Below are 17567 nucleotides of genomic sequence, written 5' to 3'. Positions count from 1 at the left end.
GTTGTTGATGTGTGCTTTTGGATCATTGATCCAGTTGCGCTTTAAACTAACTTTTGTATCGGAAGGTTTCAGATGATTGGCCAATATATTTTGATATGTTATGGAATTCATTTTTTAAATTTACTAGTCGACAATTGTTTTTTTAAATTTTTTATTATCATGTTCTCCCAATTTAGAATAGCCAATTATTTTTAGGCTCAGCTCACCGCTACTACACCCGCACTGACTCGGGAAGGTGAAGACGAACACATAATGTCCGACAAAGTGTGTGCCATCAGCCGACCACTTCTTTTCACACTGGGGACCCACCATGCAGCCACCTCAGAGCTGTAGCATCGGAGGACAACACAGATCTGGGCAGCTTACAGGCAAGCCCGCAGGCGCCCGGACAGACTTGAACCAGCAATGTCCAGGCTATAGGGCGCATCTTGGACTACATGAGGCGCACCTTTACCGGATGCATCACTCAAGATCTCTATGAAATCCATTTTACCATGTATTGGAACTGAATTTCCTGTGCCATTAGAGGAAAAACAGCCCCATAGAAGGATATTACCACCTACATGCTTGACAGTGAGTATGGTGTTCTTTTCTTTGTACGCCTCACCAGACTTTCTCCAAACATGACTATCAGCATGACCAAATAGCTCGATTTTTGTTTCATCACTCCAAAAAACCTTTGACTAGAACTCATATCCATCATTCAAATGCTATTTTGTAAACTTTAAGCAATTGTCCTTGTGACGTTTTCCTAAGAGTGGCTTCTTCCCTGGCCTGCGACCATTGATAACTTCACCATGCAATACTCGACCTCTGGTTGAAATGGAAACCCCAGTTCCATTTGCAGCCAATTCACTTGGAATATCTTTGGCAGTCTTCAGATAGCTTTTTTTTTCCCATATTGACTTATTGGTAATGACAGCAATCATCCTATGCCTAACCCTTTTATACTCTCTAAGAATGTTCACCTACAATCCAACATTTCACCTATAATCCAGACTTTTCTAGAATTAGGTTCATCATTATAATACTGAACTTTCTAGCACCTTGTAGACAATACTATCATAGCATCGAAGGGTAAGAATACTGTTGAATAGCATTTTGGGAGTTTTGCAAAAACATCGCTTAAATAAATAATTGTAGACATATTTCTTGTAAGTTTTTTTTTTTTTTTTTTTTTTTTTTTTTTTTTTTTTTTTTCCCGCATCCACAAAAGCAAAACTTTTTCTACAAAACATTTTTTCTAAAGATTCAAAATTTCCATGTAAACTTTTGACTGCAAGTGTGTGTGTGTATATATATATATATATATATATATATATATATATATATATATATATATATATATATATATATATGCACTGTATATTTTAAAATAACAGTACAAACTACAACAAGTTTTATGTAATTTTTTTGACAGCTATACCACTTCAATAAGATAAAGCACAGATTAATGAGAATAGGTCCTGTTATAACATTTTAGTTAAGTTTTTCAGTGATTTAATGCTTAAAATATGAAATTGTTTATTCAAAAGATTAAGATCTAGTGTTAGTACTTTACAAAGCACCATGTAATAACTACTTTGAAAGTCCTCATGTATATAGTTTTGCTATAATCATAAAAGTTAAAATGGTCATTGATGCTGATGGTCAACAGCTCAATGTGGTCAGTTAGTTTATAGTTATTACTGTGTTTGAATCACAAGGATGTTGACACCAACAGGCCACACAGGTTTTCTTAGCTAAGACATGACTTTAACCAACACTGGAAGGGGAATATTTCAAATTCATCCAAAGTCAACATAGCCTGCAGGTTACACAGAGGTTCAGTTAAAAGAAATGTAATGATTAACATTAAATAATGGGACTGCTTGGAACTCACAGAACTTCCTGACCTTTATCGTATTTCTATTGGGGAAAAAATAAGATAAGCGAATAAACAAACATGACACATTAGTATATCTGTGTTGCATTTTCCTTATTTTTTTAGAGATACATATATTATCAGTTTTCAACCTATATGTTTTTTCCATACTCTGGGTGTTGCACTGGCCTTAGAGTCTGTCAACAGTAAGAGTTTCTGATAAATTAGGCCAAATAGCCCACATTTTTGGTTTTACCACAGAATGTATGATGTGTATGGTTGAAATAATGAAGTAATTGAATTGTATAGTTTGGTTGTCAAAATTTCTAACAGTAAACGACAGATGCTGTGAATGTTGACTTCTATTTTGTCCATGAGGACACCTGTATCTATACCTTAGATAAAATCTGGACTCAACAAAACAAAAAAACGTGCAACCTCAGCTGAGCTATCCTGGAAAAAAAAAAAAAAAAACCTTGTGGATTAAAAAATGACCGTGAGCAAGTGTCTTGTGCTTCTCACTTGCATGTAGGTGGCTGCTCCTACAATATGACTCATTAATCAGGTCTATGACCTGATATGACTTTTCCATACTCTCTGACAACCTGCCCTTCCAGTTAATCTGTTAGTTTTAATTTCTGCTTCCACATAACTTTGTTTTCTGCAGTGTTTTTTTGTTTGTTTGTTGGTTTGTTTTATTGAAGTTAGTCTTTGCCTCTTTTTATTTACTATGGAAATTCCCAAGTGTTTATTGATTTAATATTAAAACTTGGTTATGCAATCCTCGACAATGCATTGAGAGTATCACAATCTACTGTAGTAGTATATGAAGACATCTGTCCATCTGATTGTATCTATGTATGTAAATATGAACATTTTTAAGTCAAAGTTTCATTTATTTATTTATTTTTTTTAATGTGCTGTCGCATAGCCGTGCCCCATAGTTTTACTTTTGTATGCGGGTGTATCAATTATGTAAAACGATCTGACACGAATTTAATCCTGACTTTACAATGGCCTTGCTTGCTTAATTTTCACCTATAAACATACAGATCTTTCATTGTCTCGTGGCACCTCGGGATTGTTTTCGCTTAACTTCCTCATTCCTAAAATGTCACTAAAACCCTTAAGCAAGTAAAAGAAATAAAAGAAAAATCTCTCGCTCCCTGCTACAGGACGATGTATCAACTGTAAAGAGATTGCTGTCTCTGGGGTTAAAATGCGGGGGATTTGGTATGGATGACACAGTTTGCTCTTTAAAAGACAATTGTCAAGCCCAGCAAAATAAATGTAATGTTGACAGTTAAAGTGACAAGGTGTATCTCTGTTTCTTACAAAACACTTTATCATATACTTGGCAACTAGAATTTCTGCAGCACCAGTACTTGTAACTTGCACCTTATCAGAGACAACAAGTCTTTGTAAACTTCACTCTGACTCTAAGCAATTCTGTCCTTGTTTGTGATTATGTTACTGACAAGTAGACAAGGGAGCTCAAAGCTCAGTTTCTGTAACCTGACAAACAGTAATGCCAGTTGAGTCATACAACCACTGAAGAATGAATACTAGCAGATTCGTCATCATTAATATAGGTTAATAAAGACTGGGGTCAATATTAAAGGGAACTAACCTGTGCATGGTGTGGGATGCAGTAACAAAACTAGAGCTGTTAAGTATTTCACCTTTAAATGCTTGACAATGTATAAAAAATTGTTTAAATATTGTTTTATTTTATTTATATGTAGTATAATAATTATTATTGTTAATACAATATAATAAAATGCTGTGCCTAAAAAGCGACATTTTCATTTTAGGTAGAAGTTTGCTTGTGTGTTGTTTCTGATTGTACATCTGGTAATTGCCCCTTTACTTTGTGTTCAAAGAGGTACTTAAAATAAAAAGGGAAAATCAAACAGGAGAAAAAAATGAGAGTTGCAAGAGGCCTCTGATGTGTTTGCCCATAACTTTTTGATATTACTTAAGCTTTTTGTGTGTGAGTGGGAAATGTTCGTATTTCTATACCCAAACATTGGTTAGCCTTGAAAAAGAACATTAAAGGCAAATTAAGTCACTGTTACTTTGATATGTAAAAACTGGCTATTAATTCATCATTTCATGTTTGCTTTTTTGATTCTTGTCTGGTTAGCAGCAGAAAATGAATGTATTTATTTGGAAAGTGCATGGGGAAGTTGTATAGTCTAATTCGTAACACGGGTGCACGGGGGGGGGGGTCATAAGGAGACATATTCCTCTATATTATGTATCATGTATATACTATAACACTATAACTGATTGTTTTACATGGTTGGTGTTAAAACACATAGATAATGTAAACATTTACAAAAAGATCTGTATGTTACCTGTTGCAAAATGTCATCTCTTAGAATAAGGATACATTATATTATTTCATCAATGCATTGGTAATGATAGTTAAGCTAAAGCATGTCTATCCAATTAGACTGTATTGCCAATAATCATTTAAAATATGAGTTAAACCATTAGTTATGTAGGTATGTCTGCAGTGCTGTAACAAAGTTAAGTCAAAAAGACTACATGTGATGTACTTTTTACCAGGCATTTCCACAAGACACAATGCTTAATTGCTTTAAAAAAAAAAAAAAAAGAAAGAAAGAAATGCATTTCAATAATGTAGCAATGTCATGTCGAAAACATATTGCAAACTATGAACAGAATGCATTAGTTCTGTGTTTTGTACAGGCCTATGATGCAGGACTAGATTTTGTAAGTTTAAAGGTAAAATGCTAAATTAAGCAAGCAAGCTTGTGAATCACGTTTAAAAGTAATGAGTCGCTTTCTAGAAATATAAACGCAAAATATACAGACCACCTCAACATTAAAATTGGTTTGTTGGTTTACATCACTGGGTGTTGCCTGGTAAACGTACGCCACCTGGTTGCATTTAATGAAATGTCACCCAGCAGCCTTTTTTTCAGAGGTAGAGAGGCTACAGGTGAATGGGGAGGGAGGAAGGATCGCTGCAAGTACAAAAAACAAACCGAGTTTTCAAATTACAGAGTCGTCACTAACAGTTGGCATCTAGGATTTTTATGTGTTTGTATTGCTTACCTATCCAATCGCTTCAATGGATGTGTTAAAAATAATCCGAGTTGAATAGTTGAACCCCTCCCCTTGTGGCTGTGTGTAAATGGGCTGGCTCTCAGGAGACATAAGAACGCAGCTGCCGAAGTCTCAGGAGACAGAAGGGGGGTTTGGTCCCTTAACAGCAAAGAGTTGGGTGCTTTGAAACATAAACTTGTCTTTAACTGAAAGCGAACTCTGCTTTCGTCTGTTCATTGGCGAAATTGACAACTGCTTTACCACAAAGATAATATTATCTGCTATTTTGTATTTATTTATTTATTTATTTTACTGCTGAAACTGACACCAGTTACAAGAGAAAAAAAAATGAAACTGGAAGTTTTCTACGGAAGCAGCACTGAGGAGAAGCCCGTGGAGGTGTGCAGCGATGCTGAAGCCAGTATCCCTTCTCCGCTTTCCAGCGAAGAAGAGCTAGGTTCAGATGGGGACTGCGTAGCAAATAGCCCTGCACCTGTTAACGCTGGCGCTGATGGAAAGGGGAAGCCCTACACCAGGAGACCCAAACCGCCATATTCCTACATCGCATTGATCGCCATGGCAATTAGAGACTCTGCAACTGGACGTCTCACTCTGGCTGAGATCAACGACTACCTGATGAAGAAATTCCCCTTTTTCAGAGGAAGTTACACCGGCTGGAGGAACTCGGTACGCCACAACCTGTCGCTGAACGACTGCTTTCTGAAAGTGCTTCGGGACCCTTCCAGACCATGGGGCAAGGACAACTACTGGATGCTGAACCCAAACAGCGAGTACACCTTTGCCGATGGGGTATTCCGGCGCAGGAGGAAGCGAATCAACAAAAAAACTGCCAAAGACCCAGGGGGTTTAGATCACCCAGTCAATGAGGAGCTACCCAGTTCCATCGCCACTGCCTCGGTTGTTAGAGATGACAGAGCAGGGACCAAGTTTTCAAGCTCCTTTGCTATTGATAGCATCCTGAGCAGGCCCTTCAAGAGAAAAGAGGACATTCAGCCCGAGCCTTGTAGTGGCAGAGAGTTGTGGCCTAATATTAACCCCTTGATGCCTTATCTTGTGTCATATCCACCTGCTGCTGTAACTCACATTAAGCCGTTATTTCCAGTCTACCCCGGTGCCTCGCATGTGGTGCAGGCGTACAGGTATGGCTTATCAGACCTCTTTGGAGCAACAGACGGCTTGCCCAACTCCGAGGTTTACTCCACCATCCGAATACCAACTGCTGTGCGAGCACCAACCAGCAGTTGCCATTCATTCAAAATTGACTGTTTGCTTGGATGAGTGGGAGGAAACAAAGGAATCATTTTTCCTGAGCACTTTCTTAAAGACTATAATGTACTGTATTTGATAACTAAATGCATCTCATTGCATTGACTTGAGGTTTGGCAGTCAGTTTCTTGAGACTGAGAAAGTAACGTGTTTTTGGTATTTTGTTGTTGCTTGACAACCAGTTTTTCTGGTCACTACAAATTATGGATGAAACAAGTTCAGGTACATCAAAATAAGTTATATTTTTTTGTTTGTTTGTTTTGTTTTAATTTTTAACACATACCTTTGTATGTGTTTGACAGATTATTTGGTCATTTCTGCTGCAAACGATGGCACGATTGCCAATATTTAGAAAACGCTGATTTTTTAAATTGTTTTATTTTTTTGGTTTGTTTTAATTATTAATGCTATTATTATTGTATTATTTATGTATGTGTTACTGCAAGCATTTTTTTTTTCTTTATGACGGGCTACAGCGTTTTGTAGTTAAAGTAAAGTCTGATGTTAGTAGTGACAAAGCTCTAATCGAGCTACATAGAATTGTACACAATTTGTACTGTTTCAAAAAGTGACCACTGCCAGTGTAATCCAGGCGATTATTATGTATATTTTCTTAAAATGATACATGAACGTTATTTTTTAATAAAATCTTTTACTAAACAAGTATAGTGTGAACTGCGGTTATTTGGTTATTAGTTCAGTCAGTCGTATATGGTATTGTGAAGTAGAGCTCACTTAAATGACAATATTTGATTTGCGTTAGAAATCATACAAACTTGTTCATACACGTTGAAGATACCAATTACGATAGCAGACAAACCGATTACTTTTCTGAGGCAGTCATTTAGCAGAGCTTGACTAAACTCTATCTCTATCAACCTATCAACCAAAGGAGCAAGATTGGCCTAATGGCCTCCTCTCGTTTGTAAACTTTCTTATGTTCTCTTATGTTCTAATGTTCTTATGTTTTTATCTATCTATCTATCTATCTATCTATCTATCTATCTATCTATTTATCTATCTATCTATCTATCCATCTATCTATCTATATGCACACACATTTATTTTCGTTAAAAAATGAATGCAATCATTTTAAAACTCTATACACCCAATTCCAAGTCACAATGCAGAATTTGACAGAAAACTTGTTAGCTTCCATCTGGACCACTGATGAATCAAACTTGTTTTACATTCAGTTATGGTATTACATTTCTATTTTCCCGAAACCTTTCCCAGCTAAAGCTAACTTTATTAAGCCAGATAACAATTACTGTTAGCATCTTGAAAACCAAAAACATAATCATTGTTTATAGAAACTGTAGCTATACAAAGGTATATCAAAATATGGAGAGTTGTATATTTTCTTATACAAAAAACACAATAATAACATATAAACATATCAATGTAGGCCTATTCATCTAAGTAAATTCTATTTTCAAAAAGAAAACATTGTCATGTATGAATCTGTATTAGTTTCCAAACAAAGCAAACAAATAAAATGAAATAAAATAGAAATGAGCAACAAGAACTATTTTCACATTAAAGAAAAAAGAAACATCTAAAGACAGCAGTGACTCCAGCCAGCTTAAAATAAAGTGACCAGACATAAAAAAAACAAAAGATGTGATATTTACCACAACTGGGGAAAACTCCTATTGTATTGGATGTGCCCTCCTATTGTATTCATGTTTCTAAGAATTCATGCTGCAATGAAAAATGATTGTCTAAGTTTGGCAATGTGGCTCATCCTTCTAACTGTTTTTGTCTTACTTATTTATTTGTTTATTTATTGTAAGTGTTTTGGGCAGATAAAGTAAGCCACAAGCTCTGCTAGGCCTACTAATAAACACAACTACTATCTAGAAGAAGAATTAGAAGAAGAAGATTATATTCTATCAAGAACAATTTATCAAGCATAAACTTGAGACAGAACTGCATCATCTTGTATACAGTTTAGTTACTTATTATTTGTACTTTTTGGTAAAATACACAATGACATGAATGTATTTAGCTCCGTTTAGACGTTTTACATTTAGGTTAGAAGTTTTATGATGCAGACGTTTTGCCCAAGTTTAGAGGGAAAAAAAAAAAAAAAGATACTAAAAATATTACACATTAAATAAAACTATGAGGCTGCATTTAAAGTAAACGTGGCCTAGCTGATTTAAGAAGTTAATAGCAAAACACCGTACATGGCATATGGAAGTATTAACACTGAACTGTACATATAAATTAATTACTTTTTGAATATATTGAAGGTGAAGGGGAGTGTTTCGATCGTACCTAGCTGTACTGTTTTGGGCGTGAAGGGAGTGTTGTGAACGTAAATTCAGACCATAGTAGTTTTAAAATTACACTCTGGCGTGTTTTAAACTATTGAGTGTTTTATGCGTCCTACACCGGGATTACTAATAAACTATTAATTCAGTACAACGAATTCCATGTTACTGTAAAATACTGTAAAAACAAAAAACAAACAAACAAAACATTAAAAAAAAAAAAAAAAAAAAAAAACTGTAAATTTAGCTGTTGCTTATCCTGGCGGTGTATAAATTGTTCAAATCAGCTATTCCGGTAGTTGAGATATTACTTGAAGGTGATTCTAATTTGTTTGATATGGTAAGGTCTAAAAACATACAAGACAATTGGAACATATTAGCATTCCAGAAACCACAGGTGTTCTGTTACCACACTGGATTAGTTATACCTCGCTGAACTTGAATACTTTTCCCATTAGAAACTACAACGACTGAATACAGACTTAATGTTTCAACAGAAAAATAGACTGAACGAAATAACTTTGATACTTGTAATGGACCAATAACACGCGTTTGCGTGAGGACACATACTGGTTTTTCAAACACCATTAAACTGTCATATAGATGATGGAGGACACTATATCTGATACAACAAGGGTTTCCTCTGATGTTTAAACACCAGGGTGTCTGATTATGTATTGCTTTCCAAACCAGCTTGTTGGACAGCTTTTCTGGGCGCACCCTTCACACGCTCTTTTTTTTTTTTTTTTTTTTTTTTTTTTTTTTTTTTTTTAAATAATGATAGATATGATTTGAACCGAAAGCACAAAAAGATCAACATTTCGAGGCATTCCTCGTGTAAACACTGGAAAAACGAATACAACTAATGTATAAACGTTTTTTTTTTTATTATTATTATTATTTTCTTCAAACAAATAGTCTAAAAAATGTAAGAAAGAAAGAAAGAAAGAAAGAAAGAAAGAAAGAAAGAAAGAAAGAAACCTAACAACAACAAAACAGTTCGGTGGAGTTATATACCAAGATCATGTGAACAAATAACTCGTAAATTATAGATTTTACGCTTTTTTGTAAATGACATTTTTTGTCCTGCAGAAAAAGCTTCTGCTTTAAAAAGAATGTTTTAAAAAGAATGATTGTATTGTCATAGTTAAATGCTGGGCCTATAGAGTATACTGAACAACAATTCCTTATGATGGTATCGGAAAACCATATTTAGTTTTATTTCTAAGTACTGACTCGTATATACTGAACAACAAAAGTTATAATCGATAAAACCAAAGATGTTAAAGTAAATGTATGATTCATGTTAAGAAAAACATAACAGTGTGCAGGCATTAGGCTATCATATGACATCAAATATCATTTTTGGACAGGTGAAATTGAGCTTCGAAGTGGTACAAACAGCATTTTATTTCTAAATAATCTATTTGTATTATCACAATTTTATTAGGCCTACCGCCGTTTTCAGATTAGAACATGTTGCCAGAGTCATTATTCTGACAACAGTTTGTGTAATAAACTAGCAACACATTAAACTTTATAGCTTACAACAGTATCAAACCATCAAAAAGGTGCAATAAAAGATTGCCGATCTTAATGATACCATCTGTTCTTATATTTAACGAGAAGTTCTCGTGTACAGGCTGTATTGTTTACAGAATTAACTATATTCAAGAACAGCACAGGCTTGTATGGCATTCAGTGCTTTTGAAACGACATCAACCTGCATACAAGGAATGAGAGATATGCGTTCAAAGAAAGCTGTAGATTATAAACATTATTGTAGGCTCTCACGAAATGTTTATAAGAGCCAAGTTATCGTGCAACAAGAATAGAGGGTAGGGTATTTGGTAACAGCAACCAGATAAGAAATATTAGAAAACCTATTTGTTTTTTTAAAGATTGTTTTTGTAAAAATTAACGACTGCAGTCAGATCATACGGTGGTGGTGGTAATACTACTACTACTACTACTACTACTACTACTACTACTACTACTAATAATAATAATAATAATAATAATAATAATAATAATAATAATAATAATAATTACCATAATAATACTTTTATCTTATTCTGGGAAATCCCTTACCTTAATGAAGTTATTGACTCGTCATGGAAAATAATTAATAACTATTATAGCTTTCTAACCACTGTCAAATTAAAGCAACCTTCAAATACTGGTGTTTAACCATTACTTTGATGAAAGTAAGTTTCTAGAAGATTAAGATATTAAGTAGAAATTATTTTATTATTTTATTTATATCATTATTTGTTTTTAAAATATTTAGCATTTAAAGTCCTTAGTAATTTAATTCTTGTGTAGTAGATTGTAATACACACCAGTTTTATTACAGTAGGCTTACTGGGTCTGCTTTGAGTCCTTGCCTTGTTTATTGGAGGATAAACTGTCTGCCAATCAACCTATGAGTGGATGGTGTCATTATACATTTTAGTATGTTTTGATACATGGCTGCATTAATTTGATATTCAGTCACATGAAAGTCTCAAACCTTCAGCTGATAAAACACTCCCATATAATGATCAAACCACATGCATGTTTAAATGTAGGTATAGGTTTTCTTCATTGATGGCTTCCCCTTTTTTCTCCAAAATACTATGGTCCATTTTGGGGGAAAATATATATTTTAGTCTCATGGGACCAGAGAATGTTGTTGAAGAATGCTTCATCCTGTTTATATTTCCTGATGTATTACATTGTTTTATTAATTTTCTTTAAAAGTGGTTGCAGCAAGGTCTATGTCTATACAACTCTTCTGTGTCCAGGTGCACTATTATGCCTGATCCTTCTGCATCTTTCTTTATGTCCCTTTTGCTCGAGTGTTCAATCTTGGATTCTTCTAGCTGCTGTACCCATAATTTTCTTTGGATGTCCACTTCTTTTAAGCATTTCAGTTGAATTTGTTCTGTGGTACTTCTTGATTATTACTGTGATTGTGGATTTTGGTTTTACATATTTCTTTGATACTGGTTTATAGTCACTTCCTTTGTTGTAGTCTGCTAAGAGTGCTTTTCTCAAACGTGAATCCTACTCACTTGTCTTCATCGTCACCTGCTTTCTGACAAAATGTTTTTCTTTAATGCATGATGGAAATAATTGCCACTTTTCTGGCTATTTAATTTATAATGCAGCTTAATTATTGTGTAGTTGTTTTCAATCAATGAATATATTGTTTAATATGGTATATATATATTTTTTTTTACAAATGTTAATGTAGTGTGTCAATACTATTGTCATGTACAAATATGTAACAAGGTTTTTTTTTTTTTTAACAAAGATTGTCTGCTAAACTACTTGGCATTGTGTATTCTGGTCTTTGTCATGTTAATTAGTGGCTAATGTTCATTCAAATAATGTTTTAATGTGTTTTCTTTAATGATTTTATATTGAGTTTAGTGTGCTAATACTAATGTCTCCAATTTCCGTGGCTACTGTAAACCTATGGGACTCTACTGTTGTTTTAAATCAGAAGAGTTTAGGAGAAGAGAGACCGTTTTTTAATTGCTGTCATGCACACTTCTATAAGCCTTTGAGAAAATGTATGAGTTTAACAAGCTTGATAAACGTCAAAAATGGCAACTTCAGGAACAAGATCAAAATGACAACACCTTTGATATTTGATAAGATCAAAGAGTCACAAATGAAAGAGATATGTTAAAAGTATTTATTACAAAGCACAGAGGAAACCCGAAATTGTATACTGGCACAAAACATTAAATGGATCAAAATAACAAAATATCTATTGTATATTCCCCAAAAATATGTGATGGTATAATGACATATAGCATATAAACACATATAGAAATGTATTAATTCCCGAGTGTAAATTATGTTCTAGATGTACTGTTTCACACAATTATACAGAGATTCTATGAACTTAAATACAAGGTGCTATATAAGTTTTAAAGCAAAGTTAAAAAAAAATATATAGTGAGCTTATAAAGCACATAAGCATAATAAAAAAAAAAAAACATTAATCATGGTGAGGTATGGTACAGACATGTTGTAAACTGAACTCTGTGGTGAAGTTTAATAAGGGCTCTGTTATGTAAGTAGAAAAATAGTCAATGTACAAAATATGAAATGCTTTTTTGTTACAATCTGATACATACGAAAACATCTTAAGTTAATTTAATTTAAATTAAAGTTTTGTTGGGCGAGCCTAAATAAATCCAATGCAGAAGTGTATTTTTTTGTCTATTCAATAGCTGCATGCAATTTTATGCTTCATTTAATGTAATTAGATGCATCCATTAATGTCAATTATGTCACAAAATCCAACAGTTTACACATCTGGTGATTTAACGAGCAAATAAAATTTGGTTGACCTCATGTATATAGCAACATAAATTAAACCGCAGAATAAAGGAGTGTGGTCACCAAATACATTCAATTGACAATAACTCCAACTTATCAATGTGCATATACAACAAAATAAAGTGTACCATACATTATTGTACTAATTTAATTAAACAAATGTATGTTTATTGATATCCAGTGGATATTTTAAGTAATATCACGATTCTCATCATACTTAATAAGGCAAATAAGGTTTCCATGAAGTGACCTTATAAGCAAAATATATGTATTTGATTAATATTCAGAGGCAGAAGTCAGAGGCATATTTAATACGAAGCCCTAGCTATCAGTTGGTTTAACATAAGACAAGTGGATACCTGGACGTTTTATATGGTGTAAACCAAATGTTAATCAATTTCACATAAATCTTCTGCAACAGATTTTAAGCACATTTTAGTATTTATAATGCATATTTAATACTGTAACTTTTGTTTCTGCATCTAATTTATATAATCCAAAAAATAAAATAACAAAGAATAAAATAAATAAGAGGGGCGGGACATAGGATCCCTAACATAGTAATTAGGGAAACCCTCCATTGTTTACACCAGTGGCGTCCAACAATTCTATGTACTAGACTGATATTTATGCCCCCCCCCCGTATTATCTTATTTAATATTACAACCCTAACCATATATATATATATATATATATATATATATATATATATATATATATATATATATATATATATATATATATATATATATATACAGTGCCTATAGAAAGTCTATACCCCCCTTCAAAAATTTCAACTTTTGTTGCCTTATATCCTGGAATTGAAAAGCATTAAAATAGTTTTTTTTTTTTTCATTTGTCTACACATCCTATCCCACAACTTCTAAGTGAAAAAAAATTCAGGAAATTTATAGAAAATTAATTAAAAATAAAAACTGAAATAGCTTGGTTGGATAAGTATCCATCCCCTTGTAATATTAATCCTAAATTAGCTCACGTGTAATCAATCGCCTTCAAAATCACACACCAAATTAAGTGGCCTCCATCTGTGTTAAATTATAGTGATTTACATGATTTCAGGAAAATTCAGCAGTTCCTGTAGGTTCCTTTGTTGCGTAGTGCATTTCAAAACAAAGACTCAACAATGAGCAACAAGGCACTTTTAAAAGAACTCCGAGACAAAGTTGTTGAAAGGCACAGATCAAGGGATGGGTATAAAAAAAATGTCAGAGGCCTTGAATATCCCTTGGAACATGGTAAAGATGATTATTAAGAAGTGGAAGGTGTTTGGCACCACCAAGACCCTGCCTAGATCAGGCCGTCCCTCCAAACTGGATGACTGAGCAAGAAGGAGACTGATCAGAGAGGCTACCAAGAGGCCAATAGTAACTTTGCAAGAGGCTACAGGCTTTTATGGCCAAGACTGGTCAAAGTGTGCATGTGACAACAATATCCCAAGCACTCCACAAATCTGGCCTTTATGGTAGTGTGGCAAGACGGAAGCCATTACTCAAGAAAGCCCACCTTGAATCCTGTTTGAAGTGTTCAAAAAAACACTCCGAAAATTCTGTAGTCATGTGGCAGAAAGTTTTGTGGTCTGGTGAAAGTAAAATGGAACTTTTTGGCCTAAATGCAAAGCATTATGTTTGGCGCAAACCCAACCCAGCACATCACCCAAAGAACACCATGCCTACTGTGAAGCATGATGGTGGCAGCATCATGTTATGGGGATGTTTCTCATTAGCAGGGACTGGGGCACTGTGGCAGAGAAAAGCTCTGCCCTAAATTGGCAGGGATGGGGTTAACTTCCCCTACCTGCCTGGGTTTATTATGTTCAGGTGGCTGGGGTTGATTAGTTGATTAGGTTGATTAACGATCAATCAGCGCCCAGCCACCTGATATAAAAGGAGGCCTCTGCTTCTCATTTGGGGAGAGGGAGCTGAGGAAGCAGGTTGGTTTTTGGTTTGGGTTGTTTAGAAAGTTTGAATCCAGTGAAGGCATCGCCCAGCCTGGAAACTGTTATTTTTGTAAGTTTTGCTTTTTATCTTTTTTGTGTTTAAATTGCTTTGTTTTGGCCCTTGTGCCCTTTCATTTTGTGTTTATTTATAATAAAATAGTTATTTTTTTTGAACTGCAGTCTGTCTCTGGGCCTCTATCCACTCGCCAGCCTGCCACAGGCACTTGTCAGGTTAGAAGGGAAAATGAATGGAGCAAAGTACAGAGAAGTCCTTGAGGAAAACCTGCTGTGCTCTGAAAGAAAGCTAAAACTACGATGAAAGCTCAGATTTCAGCATGATAATGACCCAAAGCTACACTGGAGTGGCTAAAGAACAAAAAGGTAAATGTTCTTCAGTGGCCCAGTCAGAGCCCCAAACTAAATTCAATCGAAAATTTGTGGCATGACTTGAAGATTACTGTCCATCAATGCTCCCAGCGCTTGACAGAGCTTGAGCAGTTTTGTAAAGAAGAATGGTCAAACATTGCCAAATCTAGGTGTGCAAAGTTCGTAGAGACCTATCCCAACAGATTCACAGCTGTAATTGCTGCCAAAGGTGCTTCCACCAAATATTAACTCAGGGGGGTGGAGACTTATCCAATTATGATCTTTCAGTTTTGTATTTTTAATATATAATTTTTTTCTCAATAAAATTTTTTTTTTCTCTTAACAGTGTGGAGTATGGTGTGTAGATAAATAGAAAAAATCCTAATTTAAATGCATGAAACTCTGAGACACTGACACAACAAAATGTGAAAAACGTTCAAGAGGGTGTAGACTTTCTATAGGCACTGTGTGTGTGTGTGTGTGTGTGTGTGTGTGTGTGTGTGTGTGTGTGTGTGTGTATATATATATATATATATATATATATATATATATATACATATATATATATATATATATATACATACATACATACAGCTCTGGAAAAAATTAAGACCACTGCAAAATTATCAATTTCTCTGGTTTTACTATTTATAGGTATGTGTTTGTGTAAAACGAACATTTTTGTTTTATTCTATAAACTACTGACAACATTTCTCCCAAATTCCAAATAAAAATATTGTCATTTAGAGCATTTATTTGCAGAAAATGACAACTGGTCAAAATAACAAAAAAGATGCAGTGTTGTCAGACCTCAAATAATTCATAACTGGTGCTGACAGCCTTATGACCTGTGGGGCCCTAGAAGCCTCCGGTCCTGGCCAAGGACTTTGTGCGGGACTTTTGGGCTTTTAAGGGGGGGGGGGGGGGGGGGGTATGTGGGGGGGGGGGGGGGGTATGTGACAAAGTGTCCTCCCCTGTGTATATTATCTGTTATGCGTTGCGTGTGGTGTGTTTAAATGTTGGTGCATAAACATTGGTACACAGGATATAAACGGGTCTGTCTAAAATGTATATGTGTATTTAGGCACGAGGATTACTTCACGTCCAATTGAATTTTTGATTACCAGTCAAGTCTCAGTACAACTGCATGTGAATTAATCAAGTGCAATTCCCTGTGCTCACATATTATTACTTTTTACTTGCATGTGAAGTGCTGTGCAATCCTTGTGCCTAAATACACATATACATTTTAAACAGACCCGTTTATATCCCGTGTACCAATGTCTATACACCAACATTTAAAACACCACATGCAACGCATAACAGATAATATACACAGGGACGGGCACTTTGTCACATATACACACACACACACACACACACACACACACACACACACACACACACACACACACACACACACACACACACACCCGTGCAAAGCACACATGGCCTCAATGGCCAGCTCCCCCCTTAAAAGCCAAAAGTTCCGCACAAAGTCCTTGGCCAGGACCGAAGGCTTCCAGGGGCCCAAGGGGTGGTATACTCCTGCCAGGGTAGTCCTGGCAGCAGAAAGGCTGCTTAGGGGGTGGTCTCCTAACCTACCCCCTTCTTCGGAGCCGGTAGCTCCCCTTGGTGGGGCTTCGATTACTGTTCTTCCAGCAAGGAAGAAACTGCAGTGGGAGCAGGTCTACCGACCTCCCCCACGATCTCCGGCAGCGAAACTGCTGCTGGGGTTGGTGGTCTCCAGACCTCCTCCTCCTTCTTTGTGGCTGGCAGCTCCCCTTGGTGGGGTTCCGACAACAGTACTTCCGGCTGTGATGCGGAGCAACAGGCAGCCCCAGGCGATGCGGAGGGGCGGGCAACCCCAGGCGATGCGGCGCGGCGGGCAACCCCAGGCGATGCGGCGCGGCTGGCAACCCCAGGCGATGCTGAGCGGTGGGCAACCCCAGGCAATGCTGAGCGGTCCTCATCGGAGGTGGCGGAGGCAGAGGCAGCTCCTGCTGCTCTGCTCCTGCCAATGGAGGTGGGAGCAGCGTGTAGTCTCCTGGCGGTGGAGGTGGGAGTGGCATAAAGTCTCCCCTTGTTACAGGGGACTGGTGCAGCTCTTCCTCACTTGCAGGGGACTGGTGCGGCTCTTCCTCCCTTGCATGAGACTGGTGCGGCTCTGGAGACAGCGATGGGACCTCTGCCTTCCTCTTCTGCGGCAGTTCCTCCTCTCCTTCCTGGTTGGGGCAGCGCATCACCGGGTGCCCGAACTCCCCACAGGCAAGGCACCAGCCCTGGTCCTCAAGACCACCGAGGAACTCCTCCAGGTCCTGGCAGCCATCTCTCCAGTCCCAGCCTTCCATGTTTTATTTTATTTCCCCCCCCCCACACACAAAATATATATATATAT

At 36.2% G+C, this 17567-nt stretch overlaps 1 protein-coding gene across 1 annotated transcript; it reads left to right on the top strand.

Annotated features, from left to right (window-relative positions):
* Window positions 1-5088: 5088 nt before the first annotated feature.
* On the top strand, window positions 5089-6892 carry LOC121313110 (forkhead box protein Q1-like). The gene has a single exon (XM_041245283.1). It carries the CDS (start codon window positions 5291-5293, stop codon window positions 6239-6241), a length of 951 nt encoding a protein of 316 aa, XP_041101217.1. The 5' UTR covers window positions 5089-5290; the 3' UTR covers window positions 6242-6892.
* The last annotated feature ends 10675 nt before the right edge of the window (window positions 6893-17567 follow it).

Source organism: Polyodon spathula, chromosome 3 (genome assembly GCF_017654505.1).
Source record: "Polyodon spathula isolate WHYD16114869_AA chromosome 3, ASM1765450v1, whole genome shotgun sequence".
NCBI lineage: Eukaryota > Metazoa > Chordata > Actinopteri > Acipenseriformes > Polyodontidae > Polyodon > Polyodon spathula.
The sequence above is the reverse complement of the archived record's forward strand: the minus strand, read 5'-3'. Positions and strand labels throughout refer to the sequence as shown.

Excerpts from the sequence above, each read along its gene's own strand:
- LOC121313110 (XM_041245283.1), top strand. The coding sequence starts at position 5,291 with ATGAAACTGGAAGTTTTCTACGGAAGCAGCACTGAGGAGAAGCCCGTG.